This window comes from Natrix helvetica, assembly GCF_964273705.1.
Source record: "Natrix helvetica genome assembly, chromosome: 5".
Classification (NCBI taxonomy): Eukaryota; Metazoa; Chordata; class Lepidosauria; order Squamata; family Natricidae; genus Natrix; species Natrix helvetica.
In genome coordinates, this window is record NC_138551.1 from 39,758,329 (window position 1) to 39,780,627 (window position 22,299).

A 22,299-nucleotide genomic window follows, 5' to 3' on the forward strand; every position below is an offset into this window, starting at 1 on the left:
ATCACATATTCCCTTTAGGTTTTTCAATTCAGAAATATTTTTATTCTCTGAGAAGTTATATCGAAAGCTCCAACTTTGACTGAAAAAAATATGTTCAGAGCATTCAGGTAATTTGTCTCTTAAAATATATTGGTACCATTGTCTAAAGTCTCTCATATAGAAATTCAAGTCTGATATTTTGTGTTAAATCAAAGACATGAGAAAATGACATGAAAAGCATCCTCCTGAATCATAGTATAAGCTCATCCAATCTAGTTCATTAGGTCACAGATGCATTTCAGAAGTTCAGACACCTTGGCTTGGCAGCAGTAATCCTTCCCACTGTTGCTTCTAGCAACAAGTATTTAAGGCACAGTGCCGTGATTCAAAAGGTAGAAAACAGCCATCAAAATTAGTAGTCACTGAGACTCTAGTTCTCCATAAATACCTCTGATCTCCTTTTAAAAGCATCCAACTTCCATTACTATAACTGCTGGCACAGTGAATTCCCCAATTCTTGTGTTATGAGAAAAAGTGAGATTTGCTTCTGTTTATCTTGAATGTCCTCGTGTTACATTTCAGTTCTAAACTTCTGAGAGAGGAAGAAAAACATGTATCTACATTATCATAGTGATGCCATGTGTGATTTTATATAACTCTACAATGCTTCTCTTTGTCCTATTACTTCTCACATTTCTATCTAAAAAGACTCTGTTGCCACAGTCTTTCATCAAAAAGAAGTTGCTCCAGTCCCCTAATTATTTTTATTGTTCTCTTTTCTAGTCCCTGATACACAATTTATAAGGTTTGTGACCAGAGCTATATACTGTCAGATTTGGGTTAATGTCAGGGTTCCAAGTAACACCTCTAACAAAAGAAGACTATGAGACTTGAGATTCCTCAAAGTTCCATTTTATTAGAGATGTCGTATTGGCACATCTGGAAAACCCCGAATCTGAAAGTTTCTAAGTTTTCCCCATCTAAAAGAAAGTTTAACTCTCTGCCCAGCACCCACATGTCCATCACATGATCCAATCAGGCACCACCCTAACTAAATATGGCTCCCAGTCACCTCATTGCAGCTGCAGGGCTAGTTGACCTTGATCATTTTTCTGAAAAAGAATGTTATTAAGGCTACTTATCACCCACACTCTGTATAATCCCTCTCCCATTTCTCTACAGTAGAAAATGTGGCAGACCTGAAGTCCAAAAGATAAAAGATGGCTTGCAGGTCTGACATATACATTGCTCCAAAGGCAGTCTCATTATGAATTTGCGCAAGGAAATTATTATATTTGCAGTTCTGTTTTTAGTTCTCTTCCTAATAATGCCAAACATGAAATTTGCCTTTCTTTATAGCAATTACACCCTGAGCTAACCTTTTATCAGGTTTACTGTAATTTCTAGAATCCATCAGCACCAACTCATATCAAATTAGTGTATAAGGGGAAATTCTGAATCTGTTGATGTGATTGTCATCATCGTTGAATAATATAGTTTGAAAAGCAAGTAGAAAGAATCACATCTTAGCCTAATGTTCTTGGGTCATTCAAGTTCTAGTCAGGGACTTAGAAATCTGTCCTAGTTATTATTATTATTATTTGTGTTAAGGTGCATTTGTTTACCCAGAACTACATTTGCCATTTTGAAGCCAATTTATTTAATCTGAAATTCTTTCACAATTTTATTTTTATTTTATCAACTTAAACAAGCAAGGCTAGTTTATTCCATAGTATTCACTCCATATATACAAATGGAAAACTTCCTTTCCTAACAGGTACAGGATGCCACAGTGGGTGATTCGAAACAGATAATTTAAAAGGATAGCTATCTATGTATTTCTACTTTGATGTATTTTAATGCTTTTCTAAACCATGAGGCCACCTGTGCTCTTATCTAATGCCTGAATTTTGTCCAAGAGCCTTTGATGACAGAATTATCAAAGGTCTGTTTTTTGAAAACCTAAACATACAGAATCTATTGGATCTATAGGCTTGTTGACAACATCAGAAAAATGTAGCTTAGTGAGACTAGGTTTAGCTTTACAAAAGCCATGCTGGTTTCTTTTCAGCAAAGTTAAAACTTTCTTCTTGCTTTTTTTGTCTTCAAAATTATTTCCATTCCACAAGATTTCTAAAAGATCTGTATCTCTGCTCTTGGACTTCAAATCTTCCATTTTAGTTTGGAAAATCCTAGCACTGGCATGTAAGGACCTACATCAACTCTCCCTTTTAGATTTCCTGTGGCACATTCCATCTCATATTTGACTTTGACTGCAGTGATTCCCCTGAACATTTACCACAATAAATCATCCTCTTCTTCTGGGAATAATTTTTCCAGAATTAGCTCTTTCCATCCTACAACTTTTTCCTGGGATCAAATTTAAAACTCTTCTTCCCCATTTTTCATTTTATGTTCCCACCTGCTTTGTACATAACTGTTTCAAGTGCAGCATGTCCATTTTCTCCAGACCTGTCCTGTCCCTTGAAGCATTCCAATAATTCATAAATCTAAAACATTTATACTGCCTCATTAAAGCACTGAGACTATTCAGCTCTGCCTTATTCAGCACTGTCTATAGGAAAAATATCATTAGTGACATATCAATTGTGGCATCTTGGTTTAAACCAACTGCTTAACAATATAAATGGAACATCCAGCATCTTGATTATTCTTTCCTTCACGAACTACCTAACTGAACAGTGTGTAACTTCTACTATTTTCATCCTATCAATCTATGTGTAGTTCTAATAATAGTCCTAACCCCACATATAGTAATCATCCCAAGCTAAAGGCATATCCTTGGCATGATAAGATACCCATTCATTCTTAAAGGACTGGATTCTAAGATGCACTTTTTTGAATAACATCTTCCTACCTGTGAATTTACTTTAAAGACATTATAACTGAAGCCGGATGCTGCTATTTCAATCCACTCAGTACAATACATAATCATGCTGGCAATACAACGGCATACTTGTAATTATTCGTTAAGGGCTATTTTGATGGACAGTCAAATAACTTAAAGTATCAAGATAAGAGAGGGTTAAATATTTTGGTCTCCTCACTGCTGCAAATGCACACAGATGTTTAACCTACGTGTCTGCCTGACTGTACTTTATAAAGAATTAGTCATGCTTTGTCCCTGGATACTTTTTTGTTTAAATATCATTGCAGCTACTGACAGTTGGTGTTAAATGTAAATAAAGAATTCTAAAATCTTCCCCCATAAAAAAAGCTTTTGATATTTCAAAAGTGATTCTATTATAAAATTATTTTCCAGTAAAAGTATGTGATCCAGCAAAATAGAATCCAGTGTTGCACGCAAGGGCATTTAATATACGATGTCTACTTGAAATACTTAAAACTTGCATATCCAATGTCTATGTTTGAGAAAGAAATAATTTAAGCCAGTATATAATCATTCTTTTTACATATTCATTGTATCTTCACAGCAATCCTGAAAGGTGAGGTGGACTGAAACAAGAAATGTCATACAATAAAGGAGAATATTTGTAGCTCAGGATTGAACCAAGGGTTGTTTGGAGCTTCTCTGAACTTGGTTACTTCGTAACCTAGTTTGGGCAATAAAACTTCTCCAAGAAAGCAAGTGCTAGTAATCATCAGTGCTAGTAATCATCAGTGATAGAAACTTTTGCAAGAAAGCAAGTGCTAATAATCACTACTAGAACTAGTAGTCACTACTAGCACCATAGATTAGGTAATGAAACATCTGCAAGAAAACAACCAAGCTCAGAGAGCACCAAGGACCCCTCAATAAATGTCATACAATGAATTTTTAAGATTAAGATGAAATTCTCTCTGTTTTAATCTTTGAGTTTAATTTCTTATGCTTCTATTGTAGATAGCAAAGGTTTTGCATGAGAAACATATAGAATCTGACTAAATAGCAGCTAAAAATGAACTTTCCTTTTCAGGAAATCAGAGCTTGTGGTGTCAAATGTAAGCAAGTATTTAAGAAGGTACAGTGATAAGGCTAACCACAGGGATCAAGAAGCTTGGACAGAATGAATGAACCTGCTGCCAACTCTACAGATGCTGTGGTGCACAAATATTCTTCAGTAACACTTAGAAAAGAAGCCATGGCCAACATAAACTTGCATCTAATTTTCTCAGATATAATATATAAATTCACATTAACGTTGATGAAACCTACTGCATTTCAACATATATGTTCTGTTGATTATAACATTTTTGATGGATACTACATTTAAATACATACTAGAACTGTCAACAAGGAATTCAACTGTGAAACCAATTCAGATTTAATTTACCATAGCTTGAAATCATGGGCGTACAGCCACAACTTTAAACAATCCATTTTTCTGGAACAGTTAGATTTCTCCTCCATAAATAATTTCTCTTAGATAGATTCACCCAATTACACAATTTTATAAATACTTTCCCACAATTTCATATGTGCTGCACCGTCTGTTTTTGTTTAGTGACTGCAGGTGGGACTCGTAACTTAGTCCTTAAGTGAAGCACTTGCTAAGTAAAGAAAATCACACAGCCACAACTGGCTTATGATTTTAAACAGGACGAGACATACTGACTGGTGAACATGAGACCTAGAATAGAAACAGAGACATTGTGAAAGTTGCAATTGTGGACATTGATCACAAAGTAACTTTTCAGCACTGTTGTAACTGAATAAACACTATTTAAAATGGTCACTAAGTGACAACTACCTGTAGAAAATTATCACTCATAATCATTGAGAATAAAGTCAACATACTGTACACCAGGGTGTTAAATTGGTGGCCCGCAGATCAAATGCGTCACATGCAGGCTATGCCCAACCCAGCTCCGCAAAGGTAAAAACATTCATGATACATCACGTGATGGCAATGTGTCTCCGCAAGTTTGTCACCCATGCTACACATGGCAATCACAATCTACTCACTAAGGGCATTTTCAGGCAGCACCTTTTTAAATTCCCCAGTCCCTCTATAGCTTACTTAATGACCTTCATTCTTCCCAATTTGGGATTGTACAAAAATACTCTTGAGTTAGACTTATGGCTACAATTGAGTACAGAGTTTCTGTTGTTGAGACATTTTTAAGTGAGTTTTGCCCCATTTAACAACATTTCTTGCCACAGTTATTAAGTGAATCACTGCAGTTGTTAAGTTAGCAAACTCAGTTGCTAAGTGAATCTGGCTTACCCATTGACCTTGCTTGTCAGACGGTCACAAAAGTTGATCATGTGACCTCGGGACACAGCAGTGGTCCTAAATATGAACCAGCTGCCAAGCATCTGAACTTTGATGCTGCAAAGGTCAAAGATGTGAAAAATTGTTACATTTTTCAACGCCATTGTAACTTTGAACTGTCACTAAATAAACTGTTGTAAGTCAAGGACTACCTATTCTCTTTCATCTTTGATCTGTCCAATTAAGGTAAAAGTAAAGGTTCCTCTCACACATACTTGCTAGTCGTTCCTGACTCTAGGGGGCGGTGCTCATCTCCATTTCAAAGCCAAAGAGCCAGCGCTGTCCAAAGACATCTCCATGGTCATGTGACTGGCATGACTAAACACCAAAGGTGTACAGAACACTAACCTTCCCACCAAGGTGGTCCCTGTTTTTACTACTTGCATTTTTTTTACATGCTTTCGAACTGCTAGTTTGGCAGAAGCTGGGACAAGTAACAGGAGCTCACTCTGTTACGCGGCGCTAGGGATTCAAATGCTGAACTGCCAATGTTTCTGATCGACAAGCTCAGCATCTTAGCTACTGAGCGACATCAGTGCCACATCTGAGCCACATTAGAACATCAGTCCCTGATCTGTCCAATAAGAGCATGCAAAAAGTCTACTTTGACTGAATCCTAGAATAATATTCATCTCTATGTGACACAAATATGCCTTTGTTCTAAGTACTTATGTGTATTTGTTTGTTTAACAATAAATCTGAGCATTTGTAATGGGTTAACACTATCAATCAAGGTATGTTTCTTTTTGTGCTAAAAATCCAAGTGATAGCATACAGATGGTATGATGTCATATAATTGTTTTTATAATCAGTTTTCTGAACGCTTTTAATCAAACTTGTAAGATGCATCAGTGATTAAAATAGTTCAAGCTATTGTTAAGTTCTTATCAAGATGCAAAGATTTAAAACTTCGGAAACTGGAATTCATGAAAATGACACTTTCATGCCATCATTTCTATTCCCCTAGTGGTACTAAAACACCTCATCCCACCCTCTCCATTTTACCTTCCCAAATGTTGCAGTCCCTCTTTCCTAAAACAATACACTTGATGGAAAGGCAACAAAGGAACATACACATTTGTTTAATAAATAATAAGATAAATTTAAGTGTCCTCTATCGTTTCATGGTCAAATTTCATTCTCTCGTCACAAAAGATAAACCAAAAATAAACAATGGGAGATTCTCCCATATAATAAGAAGATTAGCCCAAAGTCTTTAAGTTGAGAATTTGGGCCAATCTTCTTGCTATATGGGAGAATCTTCCATGGTTTATTTTTCATTTAGAAAGTGATGTGTGTGAGTGCTTCATCTATTCTATTGCTATCTTTATACCAGGACTGTCAAACCTGTGTCATCATGGCAGCGTCAAATGATGTATCATGACTTTTTTCTTCTTTGCTCTATGGGCATAGGTGTGGGCAGTGCGTGATGCATCCAGCCCACAGGCCACGAGTTTGACACCCCTGCTTTATACTATTACAATAACAATTACAATACATTATTGCTATTATTATGACAATGTTTATACCATTACATATTATATCTATTACAATTACCTATAAACAGTATTTAGCTTTATACTGCTATTGCATAATTGCTATTATGCTCAACATTTCTTTCTTAAACCCAGGCTCCTCTCTCAGATGTCTTCTTTTTTTGTTAACTGCCAGCATGTAAAACTCTTGCATCTTTTTACTGGTGTGCTTTGTCTTACTGGGCTTCTATACCCTTTTTCATCTCTTTTGAACCATTCAATTCTTCAGAACAAAAAAATACATTCTTTTCTTTGGCTACTGCAGGGGTGTTCAACATTGGCAACTTGAAGATCTGTGTTCTTTAATTCCCAGAATGCTAATTGGGGAATTCAGGAAGTTGAAGTCCAGACGTCTTAAAGTTGCCAAGGTTGGATACCCCTAGGCTAGTGTAGGGGTAGTTTGCTGGTGTCTTTAGAGTTCCCAAATGCACATCACCTCCCACACTAGTGTGAAGGTTGCAGCTTTATTGGCACTTCTGCTGTGCTCAGGCTGGAGAGAAGGCTTCAATGGCAGGGAAAGAAGGCAGCACAGGTGCCTTCAATTTTGCTAAACAGTTTGCTCTTCGGCAATCATATTTCATTGAAAAGTAAATGTATGTTAATCTTATGCTAATTAATTGACACTGTGTTAATGTACTGGATACAGTTTGTAATTTAGCATTAATTAGAAGCCTTTAGCTAAAACATCGGCAGGAGTGAAGTTCACTTGGACCATGAAGACCCAAGCTGATTGATATTTACTTTGCAGTAGTTCCAAAGAGATTATTCCCAAGGAACAGCTGAAGGTAACTGCAATATTATCACTGACCCCCCCCCCCCAATTGGCTGTAGATCATGGCTAACATTGAAACTGACCTTTGATACTAATAGAAATGGAATTACCTAACTATTCACTATTTTTTTTTCTTTAAGGATTCTGTTTACAAGAGTTATTTGTTTTTTCTAAAAGCTATTTTTGACATAATCCAAGCAAGAACTCAGTCACTGAGAACATTGGCTGTTTGCACTGAAATGTTTTTATTCCAACACTGTGGCTGCTGTTTGCTTTTTTGGATCACCAACATCATCTCAGCCTCTAAAAGAAACAATATAAGATGCCTCAATAAGCAGCCAGAATAGATTTAAGTTTTATTAAGATTTACTAAATGTAATCATGAGCCTTATACTTGCTTGTAAGTTGGTAGCATATGAAAAAACAAACACAAAGAAAAAAGGCAGGCCAGTTCTAGAGAGACAATAACAGGAGTTGTATTAAGAAAAGAGAGAAAATAGGCAGAAGAAAAACTGGTTATAGGCAGAAGAAAAACTGGGAAAAACATGACAGCAAAAACTGAAAACAGCAAACTGAAAGCAGAAACATTAGGAACATATTACCAACTGATTAACTCCAAACATATCTGTACAGTTATGTCTTCTTAAAAGAAGGGAGAATACCTTCTGGTTAATCTTGTGAACTTCTATTAATGTGAGACAACATTTCATCTTCACAAGCAAGTATCAAACACAAATCTATCTATTTAGGAAAACCTTGTAAACTTATAATTCTACAGCCCAAACAACGTAACTACATTAGTTTGTGTTCTTTTGCACTGTTTTTAGCAGGGCAACCTCTAGTCAGACCAGTGGTGGGATTCAAATAATTTAATAACCGATTTTCTGCCCTAATGATTTCTTCAAACAACCAGTTCACCAAACCGCTCAGAAAGTTAACAACCGGTTCTCCCAAAGTGGTGCGAACTGGCTGAACCCCACCACTGAGTCAAACTAACAATTAAGCTGGTAGTGGATAACACTACTTTGTCCTAACAAGCATGAGACTGCTGACCCAAGTTATGATTACGTGTTGATTTCCATACTTATCTGAGATTCATCAAATTTACAAAATGTTAGTTTATAGTACATGGTACCCTTGTGTGTTCTTATATTTGATCAGAAACAAGTTGGAGAAAGTAATCTATTGTTCCTTACTGTGTATTCCATAATTTATTTATCCACATGTAGTGATAGATTACAACCTTTATTTGCATGAAGTAATCAACAGCTTTATTTTCTATATTTAGTAATATGAAGATGTTCATTCAAGAATATTCATCAATAATCCTTAGCTTCATTTGGATTTATTCATTGTGTATAGCTGTGTTGGGTTTAACAATAGAATTGCTACTTAGTCTTAAAACACTGCCGAATATTAGAGCTCTTTTATCTGTTATGCAAAGCCAGTGTGGTGTAGAAGTGAACGCATTGGGCTGCTAATTGTCAATCCTATGTCTCTGTGAAAAGGTCTTAAGTAGTTAAATTAACAACTAGCCAAGCAAAACAAATTGTTGGGAATTGTATTACCACTATAATTAGATCCAAATATTTTTCCCTTGGGACATTTAACACAGGGCAAGATTAGCATTACAGTAAATAAAGGGAGGGCAAACTTGTTTAAAAGAAAAGCACTTAAGCCTTGATGAATATATATATATATATCATATCTATATGTTTTCGTAGATTTTCATGGGTGTAGGTATGCTGGTTTTGTTGTATTCGGGTCTTTTCCCTTCTTTGTGTATCTTGGGCAGCCCATAGAGTTTGGGGCATCTGGAAGATTTCTCTCTGGGGATGATTCTTTGCTGGATCTCTTCACTGATGGCCCACTCTATGGGCTCCCCAAGATACACAAAGAAGGAACACCACTCAGACCCATAGTCAGCTCCATAGGCTCACCTCTACAGAATCTTGCCAAATTCCTCGCCAAACAACTCCAACCCTACGCAGAAACCATCACCTCAAACGTACAAAACTCACTCCACTTCATAGAAACAATAAAGAAACAAAACATACAACCCAGCGACCTACTTGTGAGTTTCGATGTCATATCCCTCTTCACCCAAGTGCCTATAAAAGAAGCCTTGACAGCCATCCAGAAAAAACACAACCCCCCCCCCAAACACATCCTGGACCTGACCAACCACTGCCTAACCAACACATACTTCATCCATAATGGACAAAGATACAAACAGATAGAAGGAGCACCCATGGGATCACCCCTCTCACCTGTCATTGCAAACTTATACATGGAACCTTTTGAAACCAACGCCTTAGACAAATCTGAACACAAACCCAAACTCTGGCTTAGATATGTTGATGACACTTTTGTGATTTGGCCACACGGAAAAGAAAAACTGGACAACTTCCTCACACATCTCAACAGCCTTCACCCCAAAATACAATTCACCATGGAAATAGAAGCAAACAACCAACTTCCCTTTCTGGATGTCCTAATCTACAAAAAACCTAATGGCTCCCTAGGACACACCATCTACCAGAAAAAAACACACACCAACCGCTACTTAAATGCACAATCCCATCACCACCCTGCACAGATCAACTCTGTAGCCAAGACCCTCATCTCCAGAACCAAATGCCTAGCCGACAAAGACCACCTGAAAACTGAATTACACAAACTCACAAATGTATTAATCTCCAATGGATTCCAAAGAAAAACAATCACCAACCTAATCCAAAAAGAGACTCCCCCAAAAAACCAAGACACAGAACAGGACAATGGCATCGTCCTCCTTCCTTATATCAAAGGCACCACAGATAAAATCAGCAGAATTCTCCACAAGCACAATATCAGGACAGCCTTCACCACTGACCAAAAAATAGCCAACATCTTAAGAAACCCCAAAGACAAAATCCAGCTAGAAAACCAAGGAGTCTACAAAATACCATGCAAAATCTGCCCAGCAATATACATAGGACAAACAAACAGAAGGATAAATGCACGCATCACAGAACACAAGAACGCAGTAAGAAAAAAAGAAAAAACTTCCTCCCTTTTCCAGCACCTTAAAGCTACAGGACATGAAATCAACTTTGAAGGAGCCAGGTTAATCTCCAAAAACAGAACACCTCCACAAGAGAATAATCATGGAAGCCATCGAAATAGAGAAACACCCCCACAGCATGAACAAACGTGATGATACCTCCCGCCTACCAAACATCTGGAAACCAGCCCTAGCCAACAAACGAACACCACCCACCACCCAAGCTGTTAAAATACAAAACAACAATGCACACACAGCCTGCACCAATCAGCACCAATCTACCAATCATGATACAACCACACAACCAATCATTCCACTTACTGAAACAAAGCCAGCACCCCATCCCCTCCCACCAAGACTTACAGAAAGACGGCAGCTCCGATCACATTTTAAGCCCACAGCTTGAAGATGGCAGGTGAGATCCTGCCGAAACGTTGCAAAGACAATCTCAACCTTACACGGGAAAAGACCCGAATACAACAAAACCAGCATACCTACACCCGTGAAAATCTACGAAAACAAATATATATATATATATATATATATATATATATATATATATATATATATATATATATATATATATATATATATATATATATATATATATATATATATATATATATATATATATATATATATATATATATATTGTGTCCCTTTATTTATTTATCAGTACAAATACAACACAAACATATATATATATGTTTTTAATCTATGAACTGTTTTAGCAGTTAGTGATTTTATGTTTCATAAGTTGCTTTAAAAATATGTCATTAAAAAAATCTAATATTTGACAATAAATTGTTTAGACAGCTGAAGACCCTAATATCTGGCTTTTTCATGTTATAAAAATAAAGTTATGCACCAACTACCAAGAATTGGCTACATGTTCCACATGTTCCCTTTATGAAATTTATTGTGAGCAATAGATATAAAGAACATTTCTCAACCTAAATTTTCAACCTGTTAAATGAGAGGAGAAGAAGCAACAATTGAGTCTTTAGACTGCTATGGAAGTTGAAAGAACCAAATAAATTTTAGCCAGGGGTGAAATGCTACCAGTTTGGACTGGTTCACTAGAACCGGTAGTAAAAAAAATGCTACCGGTTCAGGTGAACCGGCATTTCTGATGATCAGCTGTGTCATGTGATTTATATTAGCAAGAAAGCAGGATTTCCTGCTTTCTAGCTAATCTAAATTGTATGGCACAGTGGATTCCCCTCCCCTCGCTGTTCCACTTACCTTTGTAGGTGCGCTCAGTAGCAGGCTCTGCCAACCCGCCCGGACGTTCTCACGTTTTTAGCCATTAGTTCATTGTACTTGAATACTTTTCCTAAAGATTTTTCTGCTCCAATTGGTCGCCGTATTGAAATTAAGAAAAATTTACAGGTAGTACTTGACTTACAATACAACCGTTGATTTATTGACCATTCAAAGTTACAACAGCACTGAAAAAAGTGATTTATGACCATTTTTCTCACTTATGGCCATTGCAGCATTCCCATGGTCACATGATCAAAATTCAGACACTTGGCAACTGACTCATACTTACGACAGTTCAGTGTCCCGGGGTCACATGGTCCTTTATTGCAACCTAATTCACTAAACAACCAGTTACTAACTTAACAATCACAGTGTTCACTTAACTGTGACAAGAAAGGTCAGGAAATGGGTCAAAATTCACTTAACAAATGTCTCACTTAGCAACAGAAATTTTGGACTCAATTGTGATTATAAGTTAAGGACTACCTATATAGAAATACCTGCATTCATGAACAATTTAGGATTACTGGGTGTTAAGACTTATTCTGTTGATATAAGCATCAACTATGAGTGTAAACTTTAGACCAGCTTTTCCCATCAGCTATGCAAGTGAATTTAGCTAAAATTCCCAGTATCTTTAGTTAGCTTTGATTTGTTTGACTGGAGATTATGGTAACTATCCTACCTCCATCTCAAATACCAAGGTTAGGAAAGAAATATGTAAAATACCAACAAGATATTGAATATGTTGAGTTTTATTACAGAAGGATTCCTGACTGGAGGAGAAAGACATTATGGAAAGACTATATAATGCCAGGAAATATAAATTAGATACTGACAAGTAAAGATGGACAAGAAAAAAGATACAATTGTGCTGGAAAACAAGGGGTTTTTGGCAGAAAAATAACTAACTTTATTCATTTTGAATTTAATTTGTTGCCCATTCAGCCTGATCACAGGAGACCATTTAAATTTAATGTGTGTGTGCTTGCTAATATGACTTTAAAAAAAAACCTTAACTGTCATAATCAAAAGAAATTATTTTTCACAGAAACTTTGCAATAAAATACTTTTCCTTTTTTTTTTTAACACAACGGCTTGTTAGTAGAAATTTTTACATCCATTATACCATACTTGTTTTATCTTGTCAGTATCCAATGATAGAATGTTTGGCATTGAAAGCTATCAAATCACCTCCTTGACTTGAAGTTTTCTGTCCATAGAATAAAAGTACTTGCCATACCTCAAGTCAAACCACTGGACGATCTTAACAGTGTATAGAAATATCAGCAATTGAAGTTGACACTTTGTATTAAAAGCAAATATTCTGTCAGTGAACTGCAGCCCTATCCACATCTTTGAAGGTATATACAGTATCTATCAGTTTTTCCTAGACTGTCTGTAACATTCGGTCATTTTGGTAAGCTGAAGCAGCAGCCAGACAGGAAAATAGGCTACGCTAAACGAAGTTCATGAGTAGAGTTAAGGAAAATAGAAAAACAGAGGACCTAATTTCTCCAAACTAAGAGAGAGATCAAATAGTGCACCTGGCTTGAATGGGCCTGGTCATAACCAGGTCTTGAGGGGACTTCCGGAATGATAACAGGGATGGAGTTAACCTAACTTTGTGGAGGGGGAGATGGGGTGTACATCACAACAAAATAGCCCAGCTCCTGGGACCCACCAAATATAGGTCCTCGGCAGATGGTACCCGCAACGTGCTTTCTCTGTCAAATGAGACAGGCTGATGTAATTGGGGAAAGATAGTCTCTTAAGACAATCCAATCCCCTGAATTGGATCCAGAATCAAAGTGGCAGACACTGAGTCTGTGGACAGTGCCACCCCATCCAGCACCAAAAAAGGCATTGTCCTACAACCAGTAGGCCCAAAATCCAGAGCCACTCAATTTTGCCAGAGTTCATCTGAAGCCTTTTGTCCTTCATCCAGACCCTCACTGCCTCTAGGCATGAGATAAAATGGTACAATCAGGAGATTTCAAGTATTGCCATGGATGTTGCATAAAGATGCGAGCTTCAGCAGGTGGGAAAACAATCCTTGAATATAGCCTTCAGCATATAGGACAGAGGTGGTAAATTGTTCAGCCTACCAAGCCACGCCCACCAAGCCATGCCATGCCCCCAGGACCGGTAGTAAAAAAAATTGAATCTCACCATGATATAGGACAGTGTTGGCGAACCTGTGGCACACGTGCCACAGGTGGCATGCGGAGCCATTTGTCAGGGCACGCGAGGCGCTGCCCTGTCAGCTGGCCAGCGCGCATGCGCACGCTGGCCAGCTGAGTTCACCTTTTTAAAAGCTATTTTTCGCCTTCCCCAGGCTCCAGAGGCTTTATAGGAGCCTGGGGAGGGCGAAAAGAGCCTCCCCCGCCCCCCCCAGAGGCTTCAGGGACCGTCCCTGATGCCTTCGGAGCGCTTAAAATGACCCTCTGAGCAACCCGGAAGTCACTTCCGGTTTGCTCGGAGGGTGGTTTTAAGCGTTCCGAAGGCTTCAGGGAAGCCTGCGGACGGTCCCTGAAGCCTCTGGAGGGCCTCCAGGGGGGCAGGGGAGGCTCTTTTCGCCCTCCCCAGGCTCCTATAAAGCCCCTGGAGCCTGGGGAGGGCGAAAAAAGCATGTAAAAATGGGGGGGTCGCATGTTGTGCACGCATGCACACTGAGGGGGTCGCGCGTTGCATTATGGGTGCGGCACGCCCGCACACGACCCCCCTGCGCTCCCCCCACTTGTGGCACGCGAGCCAAAAAAGATTCGCCATCACTGATATAGGATTTAATGAAAATATTACAGGATGGATCTGAGACATACAATTGATTATAATATTGATCCATAAGTGTCATCATGGTCTCTTTAATAGTGGTTTAAGCACCACTGCATTGTGGGGGGAAACAATATCCTCTTCCATGTCGGCAGATCTGCTGGATCCCACATTTAACAATCTCCCCAGGCGTTCAGAAAAGATAATAACAATTGAACCATGAGGAAATAAAAATTATAGGTGATAGTAACTATATTTGATATTAAGGGAAACAATGCTGAGAAATCACTGAATTTTTAGATCACAGTAGTAAAACAGAATCTTGAAATCTCTTTGGAAAATTATTGTTAAATATATAAAGAGACATCTAATATAGAAGAGTGTTTTGAAGCCTTGATCTGTATTCATTTCTAAGAGGAAGAGAGAGATTCAAGAGAAAAACAATATTGCCCATTTTCTTAAGGTTCAAAAGAAGAAGAAACATTTCATAGAGAAGTGTCAGGTCCATTCATGCTGTCAGCTAGATAGACAGATTGCACCCTGAGGCAATACAACGTGTCCCTTTAAAGCGTAATTCTCCAATGATTAACAATAATCTATTCTTACCTCTTCTCTACTCCCAAAGCTGTCATCTTTATATTAGCATCACAGGCTGTTTGGAGAAACTGCTTAATGTTTAACTTTTGTAAATGTTCACACTTTTTATTTCTTTTTTTAAAGCTGATTTGATTGGGGAAAAAACCCTGTTTTGTCTGTAAAATCAAAACAGACTGATGTATCTTATTTTCAGAGAGCTTTTAACATATAGGCTTGAAAAGAATGTTAATGCTGCCTGTGATGTGAATGAATAAATGTGACTGAATTTTCATTTACTGCCTACTGTATGACTACAAAACAAGAGCCTTAAATAGATAGAAGACCAGCATGGATTGGAAGGAGAGGCAGTTAATGTTCCATTTTCTTCCCATCATAATCACCTGCCTTTCTTAAATTAGAAGGGTATGACAAAGCACTTGCAAGTTATCCAAATGTGTTTAAAAATTATTTGCTGGTGGCTATTCATTTTTGTTCTTGTATGGATGTCAGCTGGAAATGGACAGCATCTCTATCAATTTGAAATTTTTTCAGCTTAGAGAATTCAAGGAAATGAACATGTCACTGTGGGCTGTATTCCTCTCTCCCATAGGGTTTATGTAGCTGTATTGTGTAGATGGTTAATGCTTCTTTGAGGGATGCTATGCCATCAGTTATAGTTTTGCTAAATTTTACCTTTTCCTGAACTTTAGGTGACAGGAAGGAAACTGACATAAGTAATAGTTTTAAACTCCTGCTAAACTAGTAAGAGTATATTAATGCAAGAAATATCTTTATCACTATTCTGGGTCTAGAAGAATAGGGTCTCCAGCTGGATACATGCTAAGGATGTGCATTGATGCATGAAATCAGGAAGCAATTCAAGAAAGATCAGAGACCAAAATAAAATGAGTTATTAACTGCCATGGAGGTAAGTCAATTTGATTCTGCAATTTAACAGGTCAGCAAAAGGCTGAGGGGATGTGGAAGGAATGTGAGATGAGCCCTGTGGCAAAGCATTAAAAAGAAACATCTGAAGGAAGACTCCATTGTCCAGGCCTTTCTTCTAATCTTCCATGCCATATAGCTGTCGTTCCCAACAACCCAGTTTCAGCCATCTCAACCCTGGGCAGTGTGTATGTTGGTATAGGTGACTTAATATTGGATTGCATTTTTTTACAAAGTTTGAGATCAATAAAGTTTTATTGCTGCTGAATCTTTGTATCTTCTGCTGCTCATTGCATAAGATTAAGCTATTGCTCTGGAGTCTGGCAGCTACTCCTCTATGTTAGTAAAGCACAAGCCAGTAAACTGATTTAAGAGAAAGCAAGGGCAGTGTCCTTGAAGCTATATTCCTGTATAACACATAATCTTTTAAAGAGGTGGTTGTGCACCCTCTCTTGGAGAAGTTATCTTTCAATCCATTCATATATTTCATATATATAGCTGGAATAAATTTTTATCTTGCCTTTTTTACTTTATAAGTAACTCAAGGCAGTGAACAACATAATACTCCTTCCTTCTGTTTTCACATTATCCCCAACCTTTTTTTGTGGAAATGTCATTCAGAAGATAATGGGGAATCAGCTACACAGACTCCTAGAGAAATCCAGTCAGGACTCAGATCACTCACAGATTCAAAACAGCATTGGTCTTCTGATAGATAGCCTTCATCTTGTTTTAGGTCTCTTTCATGAATGCTGTTCATCAAGGATCTATTCTACATTGGTCCACCTTGTCACGATGTTAAAAGGTTTGCTAGGCCTGAACTGCCTAAACTGACACTCAAGAGTTAAACTAAGAAAGCTTTATTGCGCAGGTCATAAAACAAAAAAGGGTTCTTATCTGAAAGTGATTTATTGCGCACGCGTTACACATTCCAAAATTCCTCTCTTCTTTGTTCGCCAGCCAACTTTTGGCTAACGTAGCTTTCATTATCAAAATGTAACCAATTAGTTATTTTCTGTTTTATTTTATTATTTCATTAATTAAAGTTTGTTTATTAATTAGAATACTTTTAAAGACTTATTTTTCTCAATATCTCAAAAGATATGCAGAAGGAAATCAGCCACGGTTCATCGATCTCTAACAGGGTGTTTTTTTTTTCCCTGACATCTTGGTAGCAGAGGTTTGGCTGACAACTTGGTAGCAGAGTTTTGGCTTTTGATGATACCAGCTGAGATGGTTACAATTTATGGCTGTATTTTCCCTTCATGCTATCTAAAGATAACCGACTAAGCCTAATTAGCAATGTCGGAGAAAAAGAAAAAAAAGAAAAAGAAAGATGGGGCGAGCACAGATGGATCAGCTTCCTCTGACAAGGAGGCTCCCTCGGACACAGAGAAGCAAGATCAAAACGTGCTTCAGGAACAACAAATTCCTTCAGGTGCCGAGCCAAATATGGGAGAAGGAGCTACAGGACGCGACATCCACGAAACGAGGTCAGTGGTTCCTCCTTCTAAAATATCTCCAGGAGATTATGAATTTTTGGGGGCCAAGCCAAAACTTCCCACTCTGCCAGAGCCACTCCATTCCCAGACCCTCGCAGATTATCAAACGATTGATGAATGGCAACTGCCGGCACAGAAAATATCCTCCCACGCAGAAAGCAGATTTTATAACATCTCCCCAGATGGTGAGCAAGAAATGCAAAGCTATCTAGATCAAATAGAACTGTTTGAAAAATATGCTAGGGAGGCGAGAGTGTGTTTTGAAGAGATAAGGCGAAGTAGAAGAAGCTCCCCCACTCCCAAAAAGTCTGAGGACGCCATCTTGTCTTCTTCAAAACAACAGCCTAAGACACACCCCACAGAGTTCATTGGTCAATTAGAACAAAGAGACATGTACACGTCACCGAGGTCACGTGGTCCCTTTGAGTCGACTGAACTTCCGCATACGTATAGAAAGGAGAGGCAGCCAAAAAGTGAAGCTGCACTGCCATCTGCTGGCGGAGAAAAATTATTACAGCAAAAGATTAAGCAATTGGACCAGATTTTTAGAGATATGTCTATGAGTTTTACAGAAGCCCAAACTTTGCCATCAGAGGTTAAGTCTTCAACACCCCCTGGCGGCGTTGAATCCTCCCTAGATGAAAAAAGGCAAAGCCAAAGGCGAATTCGAGGAAGCCAATTTGATGTTGCCACGCAAAGGCCAATGATGCAACCCCAGCATCCCCTGGTTCAACAACCAGCTTTGCAACCAGAGCAACAAATTGTTCCTCAGCAGGTATTCACAGTCACCCCCTTGACTGGTGAGTCCAAATTAAAGGAGTCAGGAGAGAATTATAAAGCCTGGGTCAGTGAAATTGCGCTCTTGCTTCGAAGAGAAGGCACATATTCCATGGTTTTTGATCCTCCCCGTCAACCCTGGACACCTGCAATAAGAAACCTTGAAAACAGAGCTATCACGACTTTACTCATGTCAATGGAAATTGAGATCCAAGGTATCTTTCCACCTGATGCAACTGCCCAAGAAATATGGGCTATTTTGGAAGATTGCTACAGGCCCGTTTCAATTGAATCCTCATGTTTGCTCATGTCTGAGTTCCATGGTTCGAAGTTGAAACCTGGTGAACGAATTGGTGGACATTTGACCAAACTGAAAAGAATGAGAAGTGAATTGAGACAAAATGGCCATGTAATCGATGATATCCAAATGATTAGCATCATCATTAACTCATTGAATTATGAATGGAAAGATGCTGTTGCAAAGATTAACTATGTGCCTATTGCTCAACGCACAGTTAACCACGTTTGCAGACTTTTAGTGGAAGACGAAGCTATCAGGTTAGCTACCCCACATCTGCAACGGCCTCCAGCACCAAAGGCTCCAGCCAGACGTCCCTTCCGAGGAAGAGGCTACGCTCCAAGGATGCCAAAATGCTACACCTGCAACCGTGTGGGACATGACACCCGGGATTGTCCCCAACGAGTTCCAGCTCCCGCCACGTACCAGCCCAGAGGAACAGATTCCAGAGGCAGAGGTAGAGGCGGAAGACAAGGTCGTCGTGGTCCAAGGCGTGATCCACAAGCTCCGCTTGCAACACTGGCCATAACCAACGTTCCACAACCTGATCCAAAGTTCGACAGACGTCTTTTGTGGACTTTAGATAGTGGAGCAGCTGTGCACGTTACCCACAGAAGGGAACTTTTCACAGAGATGGGCGAACCAGAGCCCGAGTATCGAGAACTGTATTCCTTCACCAACCACACTTGCAAGGTTATGGGAAAAGGAACTGTTTACATTGAAGAGCTCGATACACACATCCCTGATGTTTATTACATACCTTCAGCAACCAGTAATTTGCTTAGTCAAAGTCACTTGTCTAGAGATTTAAAGTTCCAGGTTCACCACCTCGAAAAAGCAAGTTACTTAGTTAAAGATGGTGATATTGTTGCTGAAACCATGCTGATTGGTGGTGTTTATTACTTAAAGCCAAAGCCTAAAGGGCAAGCACAGGCAAGTATGCAAACTCCAAAAAGGCACAACGCAAACCCAGAGAGAGTTGTCCCAGAGAGAGAAAGCGTTACTGTGCCAAAGGCTCCTAAAGCCAACAAACAAAGAAAACAGAAACAGATTGCTCAAAGCAAGCCTGAGGGTCCTCATGAAACTGTTAATGTTGAGAATTCACTAACTGGTAAACCTTTGCATTCCAGGTGTATTCACAAGTGGCACAGAAGATTGGGGCATGCCAGTTTCCGTGTTCTTAGAAAGATGCCGGAGTTCGCAAAAGGTTTGGATCTAAAGGGGTGTAAGGTGTTTTTGGATTGTGCCGTTTGCAAAAAGGCTAAATCCAAGGCGGCTCCAGTTCCAAAACACGCTACACGCCGGTCAACACGCATTTTTGATTTGGTACACACTGACATAGTGGGTCCTTTCCCACCAACCCTTGGTGGCAGAAAGTATTTTTTAACAATTGTAGATAATCATTCTAGATATGGATTTGTATATCCTATGAGAGAGAAATCTGAGACCTTTCAGATCTTTAAAGACTTTGCAGCGTTTGTTTCTACACAATACCAAGTTCGCATCGCCAGAATCCAGAGTGACCGTGGTGCAGAATTCATGTCTCAGCGTTTCCAGGACTGGATGCGTAAGAATGGAATTCTTCATCAGACATCTGCTCCATATACACCGGCTCATAACGGAGTCGTAGAAAGAAGACAAGGGGTTCTACAAACCATGATGCGTTGTCTTCTAGAAGATGCCAATCTCAGTAACGCATACTGGGGTGAAGCAATCAAATATGCAAATTACATTGTCAACCGTACTTGGAGCAGTGTAATCAATCAAACTCCTTTCTACATGCTGTATGGCTACAAGCCTGATCTCAAGAACCTCCACATTTTTGGTTCATATGCTATGGTGAACACTCCCTTAAGTCAAAGAAGAAAGGGAGGTACAGTAGCAAAGAGACTGAGATTTATGGGTATTGATGATAATTCAAAATGGTACAAATTCATTGATACTAAACATGTGATTGTCATTTCACAATCTGCTAATTTTGAGGAAGACATTGACTGGTCCAGGATTCATTCCAATGATCCTGAAGTTTATTTTCCTAGAGATGGTGTTCCAGATGCCACGCAGCCTGATGACAATTCGCAGGCAGATATTCCTTCTACCAGTTCTTCACAACCTGATGTTCCGTCTTCTCAAGCCGCGGATGCTGATGCTAGCGACGAACGTGAGGACGAGGATGATGATGAAGAAGAAGAAGACTGGTCTGTTGTTCCTAGACGCTCCAAGAGGGCCACAAAAGGAATCCCTCCACAACGTTATTCATGGCAACTGACAAAATCACCAGTACCTTTGATTTGCAACGTTACTCTTCCTCCAGAGACATTCACACAAATCAAACAGCTTCCTGATTCAGAACAAGACAAGTGGTATGATGCAATGCAGGATGAAATGGACAGTTTAAAGAAACTTAATGTATTCACACCTGCAAAACCTCCAGCAAACAAGAAAGTCATTGGCACCCGATGGGTCTACAGAATCAAGAAGAAACCGAATGGTGAGTCTTTATACAAAGCCAGACTGGTAGCTCAGGGTTTCGCTCAACGTTATCCTGAGGACTACACAAACACTTACTCACCAACAGTCAGAACTGAAAGTGTAAAAATTGCTTTAACCACTGCAACTATTCTTGGTTTAGAAGTTTTTCAATTTGATGTGGACACAGCTTATCTACATGCAGACCTAGATGAAGAGATCTACGTGAGAAGCCCTCCAGGATTCCGAAAGCAAGAAGGGGATACCTGGTTCCTGAACAAAAGTCTTTATGGTCTGAAACAGTCAGGTTTAATGTGGTATTTATGTCTTACTGACAAACTAAATTCAATGGGCTTTATTAAGTCCGAAACTGATGAATGCGTGTTCACAAAAAGATCTAACAATGCATATGAGATAATTCTTGTTTATGTTGATGATATTGTTTATATTGGTCCAAATAAGAAAATGAGTGAGATTTTTGCCAAAAGTTTGCAGAGATACTTCACACTAAAATCTTTAGGACACATTAGCACTTATTTAGGTGTTCAAATTGAAAAGACACAGAAGGGGTTTAGTCTTTCACAAGAGGAGAAAATTGACCACATTCTACATCATTGCAACATGAAAGATGCTAGCACAACAAAGACACCCATGCAAACAGATTTTCACAACTTAACACATGAACCAAGTCCTGAGTTCGAGGATCAAACACTTTATCGTTCAGTCATTGGTTCACTATTATACATTAGTAGTTGGACCAGACCTGACATCGCACTTAGTGTTAATCTTTTATCACGACACGTAGGTAAGGCAACACAATTTCATTGGTCATGCATTAAGAAGTTGTTGAAATACCTAAAACACACTAAGCACATGAAGTTATTGCTAGAACCAACACACACTGATCAACCAAAGTTGATTTGTTTTGCCGACGCCGACTGGGCGAGTGACAAGAAGTCACGCAAAAGCACTTCTGGTTACATGATGTTCCTAAATGGTTGTCCTGTTTACTGGCAAGTGAGAAAACAGAGTTTTGTTTCATGTTCATCTACTGAAGCTGAATATGCTTGTGTTTCAGATGCTTGTAATTCTCTAACGTGGTTTGATGCTTTGATCACAGATATC

The 22,299-nt window shown here is 38.8% G+C and overlaps 1 protein-coding gene across 1 annotated transcript in view; it reads left to right on the plus strand.

Moving 5' to 3' along the window:
• The window catches only part of RBP1 (retinol binding protein 1), a gene marked incomplete at its 5' end in the record, with an annotated part of 32,044 nt that extends 27,367 nt beyond the window's left edge, over positions 1–4,677 (plus strand). The window contains one exon of the mRNA XM_081953855.1: positions 3,918–4,677. Within this exon, the coding sequence (XP_081809981.1) occupies positions 3,918–3,971 (54 nt within the window). The 3' untranslated portion in view covers positions 3,972–4,677. The remainder of the gene's footprint in view (positions 1–3,917) is intronic.
• Positions 4,678–22,299: the final 17,622 nt, after the last annotated feature.